Source organism: Triplophysa rosa, linkage group LG24, assembly GCF_024868665.1.
Source record: "Triplophysa rosa linkage group LG24, Trosa_1v2, whole genome shotgun sequence".
Classification (NCBI taxonomy): Eukaryota; Metazoa; Chordata; class Actinopteri; order Cypriniformes; family Nemacheilidae; genus Triplophysa; species Triplophysa rosa.
The window spans coordinates 13,362,599-13,371,821 of record NC_079913.1 but is presented as its reverse complement, the minus strand read 5'-3'; the positions used below and the strand labels follow the sequence as shown (position 1 = coordinate 13,371,821).

Here is a 9,223-nt window from a genome sequence, read left to right as displayed (position 1 = left end):
AGGATTTATCCAACAAAATACCCACAATGGGGGCAAAACCAGAAAAACATGAACAAAAACCGGATAACCACAAAGTTCAAAACTTGCTACTTGCAGGACAAGATGAACCAGAACAGCAAACACGAAACAAACTGAACTATTAATCTCTCCTTTCACTCTTCCCCCATAGCCTCATATTAATGTATATGTATACATGTATATAAATATATATAGAGAGAGAGAGAGAGAGAGAGAGAGAGAGAGAGAGAGAGAGAGAGAGAGAGAGAGAGAGAGAGCGAGAGAGACAAAGTAATAAACTGAGCTAGAGTAAAAAAGCTGTGTACTAGTAACCAAGTTGAATGTTACTCCATGTTTTCAATGTGGACTGCTAAAAATTGATAGATGAATAAATAAGCTATAATCCTATTTGTTGGCTTTTTCATTTAATACTGTTGGTCTGAGTGTTATTTTGGATGCAGGCATCAAAATTGTGAAAAACACCTTGATGATGACAGACATACCAGGCTCTTTCCCTGTCAACACAAAGTCATCAGAATGCTAAACACCAGCGCCTTTTCACATCAACAATATCATAAACTCCCCTACATATCTCACACACTTAGTCTCTGGTATCTTTTTAAGAAGGAATTCACTTACCTGGATTGCTTATACCAAACGTTTGTTTCTCCATTCGATAATCTCCGTTGTTGTCAAAGTCATCTCCTGGTTACTTCTCCATGTCCCCTGGTCCTCGTCTTCTCCCATGTGTGTGTGCCTCCTGGTCTAAAATAAATAAATAACTGTAATATCCACCTATATACTGTATACTGTACTGTACTGTATTCTATTTGTGTACTGTATTCTATTGTGTTATTGTACTGTTGTTGCTGTTTCTGTGTACTGGATGCTCCTGTCACCAAAACAAATTCCTTGTATGTGCAAACATACTTGGCAATAAAGCACTTTCTGATTCTGTTTCTATATGCTGTATGTGTATATTGCTATCAACTACTCAGCTGGCTGTTAATACATGCCTCTTTCCTAAAGGTGAGTCACAGGTTATTATTTGCCCCACGTTGTCTCAAACTTTTCTCAAGAAAAATAAAATGGCAAAATGTCTTTTTATTAAATTAGTCTAAAACCATGTGTCAAAGGGATAGTTGAACCGAAAATGAAAGTTTCTTTATCATTTACTCACTCTTGTGTCATTTCAAACCTTTATATGACTCTTTCTAGAACACAAAAGAAGATATTTTGAATAATGTTGGTAACCAAACAACGGCGGTACTCATTTACTTCTATATGGACACAAAATCAATCCAGGTCAATGGGTACCGCTGTTGTTCGGTTACCAACATTCTTCAAAATATCTTCTTTTGTGTTCTGCAGAGGAAAGAAAGTCATAGGCTGCTACAGGTTTGGAATAATGGGAGGGTGAGTAAAAGATGACAGAATTTTTATTTTTGGGTGAACTATCCCCTTAACTCTTTATATTTTCAGGTTTATTCAGCTGTATTTGCAACCTATATTACATAACAGCCAAAATGATACTTAACTGGAATATAAGAGTTATGTTGACGCAAGATAAGAATATATCACACCTATGTTTGCTTTAACACTGACAGCCTAAGTAAACCCAAATGCATCCTAAAATGTTTATCATATTTTCAAATAATACAGTATACAATACACTACTACAGTATAGGTTTTAATAATTATTATTGCTATAATCTCGAATTTACCCTTTTCTGGAATGTTGTATATCCCAGAAGGGTTTTCAAGCACTTAAAGCTTAACTTTTTCATAGCCTACATAAATTAGATAAATTGCAATTATTTCTTAAATATTGTGTTAATGCTTATAAACGTTATCAAAGCTGTATTGAAAGCTTTGTATGCATGTTGTGTAGTTGTGTTTAGAGTGTGAATTTGAGGAGGATTGGCAAAAAATAACACACATTCACAAAGAATTTAAAAATACCTTATAAAAGCTTTCTTTTCAGTGAGTTTTTTGTTTGTTTGTATTTCTATGCTTTATTCTGTTTCTATAAATACCTTAAAAGGTTAGTCTCTTCTCCAGTACCATACACCTTATATTTTGCTGGTTTACTCGAACATGAGGGGTCACTAAAAGCAGAAATTGTGCAAATATGCCCTCCGGACATCACTTTGACAGGCGTTACTGTAGTGTACAGTATGTAAAAAGAACTGAGGAAAATGTTAAACGCGGAAGTTAACGAGGAACAACACTCCAGTGGCCTGTGATTGGTTAGCATTTCACCGAGTGATCTTTGATTGGCTAACATTTCAGTGGCCTGTGATTGGTGAACGTTTCACTGGCCTATGATTGGGTAAGATTTTTCCCCTGGCCTGTGATTGGTTAACATTTCGCTGGTTTGTGAGTGGGTACCTGTTGCGTTCACCTTCAGGTACTGTTTTTGTGAAAGTCAGGATTTGTTGTATATTTTCCCACGTTTTGCAGAATTGACGCTCCAGAATCAGCGATGTCCAGTAACAAGAGCCAGTCCGGTAATGTTCATGTTTTTATTTAGTTAGCTTTACTCTATCTAAAGACTAACTTTACTGAACGCAAGGACCAAAGTGTGGTTTCATTTCCTTATTCCAGCACCTGGAGTAAGTGAAATGAGTCCAAAAGTACGTTAAATGACAAATACACACGAAATTATCATTTACACACTATTGTAGCTATGGGTGCTTAAATAAATAGATCCGCATCATATCACAATGCTTAAAATGTTTGTCTTTGTTCTCGTTAGGAAATGTGGAGAATGACAGCGCTTTAGCAAGACCGCAGTCAGGTAAGAGAACATGTAAATTAACGTTAGTCCAGGACCTGCAAAATGAACGCGATCTGAGAAAAACGACTTTTATTGTAGTAAAACCATGTTTTGCTCGCTTAAGATGTAAATAGTGCACATTGTTTGACTGCAGTGCGTTTAAGTGCGCGTGGTGTCTCCGTTGTGCTTGTGCAGTACTTGACAGCTTGTTTGTAAAGCCATTGAAATCCAGTCCGACTGGGCACTCAACACACAATACAGGCTTGATCTCATTATTGAATTGTTGAGTATCTCTGAGCTCGGTTGCTTGGATCTCACTGACAGTGATTTGAAATCTTTGTGGTGTTAATACAGAAAATTTGGATACTTGAGATGTACTACTGTGAATTGCAAATCAAATATTTAGTGCTTCTGTCAATTTGGTCTTTTGTTTCAGCTGGAAAGGACATATCAGAGACGGATGCCTTTAATCGAAGGTAACACATTGTGGAAATCTCTAAAAGATTGTTACATTTAGACTGCACTGTGTATTTACAAGTGACTTGTATTGCTTGTCAGTTTACTTGCCCCAGAGAATCCTAATGAGGAGTATAAGATGAACCATAAGAGAAGAGGAATCGCTCTGATCTTCAACCATGAAAGTTTCTACTGGCAACTCATGCTGAACAACCGCTCTGGCACGAACGCAGACAATCAGAATCTCATTAGAAGGTATTTGGAAAGTTGTTTAAAGGTCCAGTGTATGAAATTTAGCGGCATCTAGCGGTGAGTTTGCGAATTGCAACCAACGTCTCACTCCTCTCCTCCCTTTCGAAGCACTACGGCGGCTGGCACATTTTCGTCACATTTTCGCTTTTTTGCTGAAGGAGATAACATATTTATGAAACGCTTTCTGTAGAGCAGTTTGTCTGTTTAGGGCTACTGTAGAAACAACATGGTGAATTCCATGTAAGGGGACCCACGGTGTATGTAAATATAAATAGCTCATTCGAAGTTAAAGTCTGGGTAAAGAGAATTCTGAGAATTGTTTCTAAACACATTATAGATGTTAGAAATGTATTGCTGAACCACATTACAAAGAATTGTGGAGTTAAACCGTTAAACAGTTTTTCACCGATTCTCTGTTCAGGATGTTTTGGGCGGGGCTAAAACGGGGAATCGATGAAGCAATGGATTGTCCGAGCATGCATGGCCCCTCCACTATCACTAGAGCACCTGGCATCAGGTGTCTGCACAATCAGGAGCTCAGGGTTGTAAGCTTTTCGCACACGCTTTCAGGCCCTCACTCTGCCCAACTAAACAAATCTCATGCCAAATAACAAGCAAATGGTAACGCAAACGCGAACGGAACTTTTCTGAAAAAATGTCCTGTCAAGCACCTTTTCACAGCTAACCAATGATGGAGACCTGTCGTTTCCATAACAACATGTGAGGAACGGGTTTGGTGTGAAGGCTCAAGGTCGAAAAAATATAATGGCGGCCGAAACGCCCTTTGTGGCATAGTTTTGTATAAATGTAAGTTTAATTTTCACTTTCAATAACTTTTGATTGCATTTCTAACGAGAAATTAGTATTGTAGTTTTTAAATATGTGATTGGTTATAGCAAAGACGCTCTCTGTTAATTCAAATAGACTTCCGTTACGCTGCCTATGAAGCTTGTCTCTCTAAGCTGCCTCCGTGCACAAATGCTATCTTTGAACATTGCCGGCTGCTATTTGTAACCACAACTATGAATATCGCGCGTGTTTGAATTAAAATCCTCCCATAAAACGTATTCTCATAATTGACATATAGCCTACTGGGCTGGGGACTCAGGTTGAGCGATTCGAGTGAGCGTGGTTTCAGCGTGCGGACACACCCCCAGCGTTTGAGAGCAGAGAGTCCTGCTTAAAAATGTATTTTATTTACTTGGATGTTTTTTTCTCCATTCAAATTTGGCTGGGTGGTTATTAACACACTTTTCTGTTGTGTGACAAACTCAGAACACATATTTCAATGTCACTTTACTCGGACTTTAATGTAAAAAATATACTGTTTTACTATAGTAAAACAGTATTTTTTTTCTTCCTAAGAGTAACCAAAGGTTCTTTTTCTTATTCACTTACAGATTTGATGAGCTGGGTTTTGAGGTGAGGGCTTACGAAAATCACAAACGTGAGCAAGTTTTGGCAATACTCAACGAAGGTATGTGCTACCTTTGGACATCAATATTTGACATCAATCTTTGTAATTGCAAAACAATACAACATGATAAAGTAATGTCAGCTTCAAGTGTTAAAAAATTTGCTGAGAAACTACAGATTTTTTGGTGGAAATCTTAACTTCAAAAACATGAACTCATGTAAACACAGCCAAAACAAAATATGAGTGCACATTGATAACAGCAAATCTTATTTGATCATGAAATCTCATTTGTCGGATTCACAATTTTTTCATCACTTTCACAGTATACCCTTTGCATACAAGAAAATATTTTACCAAATATGCGTCAGTTATTTGTGGTAACAAACAGCATTATGAAAATTTCCTTTAAACTTCACTGCAAATTTGATTCCAGTTGCTGCCGCAGATCATGTGGATGCAGATTGTTTTGTCTGCGTCTTTTTAAGTCATGGAGAAAATGGCCACGTCTTTGCTAATGATGCAAAGATTGATGTTCAGGAAATGACTGCTCTGTTCAAGGGGGATAAGTGCCGTAGCCTTGTAGGGAAACCCAAAATCTTCATCTTACAGGTAGTTGGTCCTTTACTTCCTATATGAAAAGTTCAGTCTGATGCATCTTGTAAAGAAATGTCCTGTAAACGTCTACACTTGTAAATTAATTTTTTAGGCTTGCCGTGGTGACAGACACGATGATCCTGCGACACCGATGGATGTGGTTGACAGCCAGATGGCCAATGAGGTGGTAGTGGATGCAGGGGTGTTATACACTCTTCCAGCAGGGGCAGATTTTATTATGTGCTACTCAGTGGCTGAAGGTCAGTGCTTTAGGAATTGAACTTGTTTGTTTAACCAACATTTAGGGGAGGTTTCGCAGACAGGAAGTATCCTAAACCAGGACTAATCCTTAGTTAAATTAGGATATTTGAGTTGTGTTTAAAAAAATTCTTCACAAAAAACATTGCTGTTGTGCATCTTGAGACAAAACAATCGCACTGATTTATTTAAAGGTATGTCAGTGCAAGCTGTTTTTGAACAAAACACCTTTAACATTTCAGTTAGTCTGGGACTAGGTCTAAGCCGTGTCTGGGAAACCGCCCCTTAGTGTTTTAGATGCAACATACAGTAATTTCACTTGAAAAGATGTTGTTTTCTTCTTTTCTTTAGGATACTACTCTCACCGTGAGGTCATCAATGGCTCGTGGTATATCCAGGATCTGTGCGAAATCCTAAGACGCTACGGTTCCACACTAGAGTTTACTGAGCTCCTGACACTAGTAAACAGAAAAGTTTCCTACCGCAGTGTGGGCAACTGCAGCGATCGCAGTGCTATAGGCAAAAAGCAGGTGCCCTGCTTTGCATCCATGCTCACGAAGAAGCTGTTTTTCAGGCCTACGAAATAATAATAACAATAATCATGTCAGCAATCAATTCAGGAATATATATTTTTTGGGGGGGAAAAAAACACTTTCTTGTGATCCTACATACATTAACATTTTCCCCTCGTAGTTGTGTGGTTTTGCTTGTTTTAGCCTAATGGTTTGATGGTTAGGGTTACAAAGGGCAAGTAGTATTTTAAGTTAATTTTATAAACTAATAATGATTTTTTTCTTCAAATTTTAAATAATTAGATTCACTTTTGGAAGTGCAATTTATCAGGGAAAAGATTAGGTCCCACTTTATATTAGTTGTCTTAAAATATATGTGCTCACATAAAAAAGGTATTCAATATACCAGTTGTACATACTTTTGTACTTATATTTGAAGTATCTGCTTTCTGTCTTCTATACAAGTACACAGTATGTAAAAACATGTCATATAAAGTGGGAACAAAATGTACAATGTTATCATGTAATTTACAGCTATTTGTCCAAAAACTGATAATATAATAAAAAGATAATATTTTGATAATGTAATCATTATGTGGCACTGGCAGTACCTGAATGAGCGAAAACAAGATCATCCAGTTACACAGCTCAACAACTTGTAACTATGCAGGTGCGTGCTTAAAGATGATTTACAAGTTATTCATACACTACATGTCATTGAAAAGGAATTTACGGTTTTTGCCTGTAATGTGAATATATGTCTTAAATGTGGAAAGACTCAAGGCAACTAGAGATATAGCCATTTCTTTGCAGGGGGCCACAATACACTGTCTCAGGATTTTGTGTGACAAGGCATATTGTCTTGGCACATTTTTTTGTTTTGATAAGAATAATGTAATTGTATGGCAAACTGAATGTCAAATATAACAAACTGAACAGTAATCGTTTTGTAGCATTGTTTGGACAAATGGAACGATAATGATAACTTTATTAACCGTTTACATCCCTGTATGAAATTCTGTACTCTATTTAAATGTCTGAGGAAACATACTAATGTGAATGTCATGCACTCCCCCCAGTATTTGACTGTTTTGTATCCAGTTGCCACATGGATCATTGAAACTTAATGAATAATAAAGTAATGTATTTTAAATTCACACTCCAGAATTGCCCAGTATTCTGATATTTGCCCATCCTTGGTTATTTCAGTTTTTGTTCTTGACAAAAATGTTTTGCCAAATAATAAAAGTCAACATGTTTTATGTTATTACATCAGGTGTTTGTGTTTTAATGAACTGATGCATTAATTGACAACGGTGAGTAAATTTTATTTGTGTCGGCCACATGTAATTTAGCAAATATTGTCTTTGTAGTCAACCATTGATTGTAGAAATGTGGTGCATTTAATGAATAATGAAAAGTGTGTAGCCGGAAGTGTTTGTGCTAATGTACATGCACAAACACTTAAAGGTTATGCCAAAGAACAATATGTTAAGACTTAGCGTCTCTTCATATGTGCTGATGAAAAAATCGTAAAGAGTAAGCAAGAGACGGAAACGGGTCGGCTTCAGAATATTCATAGACCTCATTAGACTGATTTGGTTAGACTCTGAGAACCCTTCACATAGCCTACATTTATTTTCACACAGCGAGATGTCCAACACCGGAACACGTTTATTTATGTACCATCACGGCCACCACGAAACATTTGTTCTCATGCATGCACACATGTTTCCACTTGTTTTCCAACTGAATCATCAGTGTCTCCCTAGCGTTTACTTTCTTTTCAGATTGCTGCAGCTGTGGTTTGGGTGGGAGTTTTAGGCCACTGTATTCTGCCAGACAGAAAATAACACACTTAAGAACACTATCTTCAGTAATTCAAAACAGCTGACAATGCGTAATACGATATAGTTCTTTGACCAATCTGCTGAAAACAGACAATGCCTATACTGTGTAATCACAGCTACCGATTTTTTTTATTCTGATGTTTGCGGCCATGGTGGCCTAAAGGCATAAAGGATGAATGACTGGGAAATTTCGGAAGAATTGTTCATCAGTTTAAGAATGTACTGTACGATGAGTCAGTGTGTATTGAAAGACTTAATGACTATGACCTCATTCACTGCAGATGAACTGTCTTTAAATTACATAACAAAACACTGTATGCTTCTTATTAAAGATGTTTCTTCTACCAGTGGTACAAAGACCCTTTTGCAAAGAGTTCTGGACATGGACCCTAAGTTTCAAAAGATAATTGTAACAATTCAATAAATTGTATTGTAAAATAAATGTAAAATACTAAAAACGGTGTAAAATGAACTGAATTAAAAGCGTGAAATCTTGAAGAAATCAGGACAGAAGAGGTCAAAAGTGGACAAAATAGACGGATTAAAGCAGCAGGTGTAACGGGTATATAATATGAAAATATATATATTAATATAACATAATATTAAACATTAAATAGGCTATATGTGCCTCTTTCGTCCACTTGTGATCCGAGCGACCAAAACGCATCTTAAATGCCAGGCATAAACAGGGCCTTAGAGAGACTGCAGGAAGCTGGGGGGGGGTTGACACAAGAGCCACATGTGGGTGGCAGAAGAGCCACGGGTTGTCGACCGCTGGGCTAGCGGAAGGAAGGAAGGAAGGAAGGAAGGAAGGAAGGAAGGAAGGAAGGAAGGAAGGAAGGAAGGAAGGAAGGAAGGAAGGAAGGGAAAAAAGCGCTGACTGCAGTGAGTCTTATTTCCTGTACAACATAACCAGAAAAATGTGAGAAATGCAAAAACTTCCATAATAAACTACCTACAATTGTTTGTTGTTCATGACTTTTTTGTCAAATGCATGATTATAGATCTTTCAGTTAAGTCCATGGTTTTAGTGCCTTTCATTAGCAAAAGGGATGACTGCGGGGGGATTTGACTGTTACTGTCCCCATCTAGTGGTCTGTTGCATCAG

General features: G+C 37.4%; 1 protein-coding gene across 1 annotated transcript; it reads left to right on the top strand.

Moving 5' to 3' along the window:
- The first annotated feature begins 2,378 nt into the window (after window positions 1-2,378).
- On the top strand, window positions 2,379-7,532 carry LOC130547567 (caspase-6-like). The gene is made up of 8 exons (XM_057323600.1): window positions 2,379-2,507; window positions 2,756-2,797; window positions 3,213-3,252; window positions 3,335-3,487; window positions 4,885-4,961; window positions 5,335-5,510; window positions 5,608-5,755; window positions 6,105-7,532. The coding sequence occupies exons 1-8, from the start codon at window positions 2,483-2,485 to the stop codon at window positions 6,338-6,340; spliced, it is 897 nt and encodes a 298-aa protein (XP_057179583.1). The 5' UTR covers window positions 2,379-2,482; the 3' UTR covers window positions 6,341-7,532.
- Window positions 7,533-9,223: the final 1,691 nt, after the last annotated feature.

Excerpts from the sequence above, each read along its gene's own strand:
- LOC130547567 (XM_057323600.1), top strand. The coding sequence starts at position 2,483 with ATGTCCAGTAACAAGAGCCAGTCCG. Across the intron at positions 3,253-3,334 it reads ACGGATGCCTTTAATCGAAG|TTTACTTGCCCCAGAGAATC; the intron begins GTAACACATTGT and ends ATTGCTTGTCAG. Across the intron at positions 3,488-4,884 it reads AATCAGAATCTCATTAGAAG|ATTTGATGAGCTGGGTTTTG; the intron begins GTATTTGGAAAG and ends ATTCACTTACAG.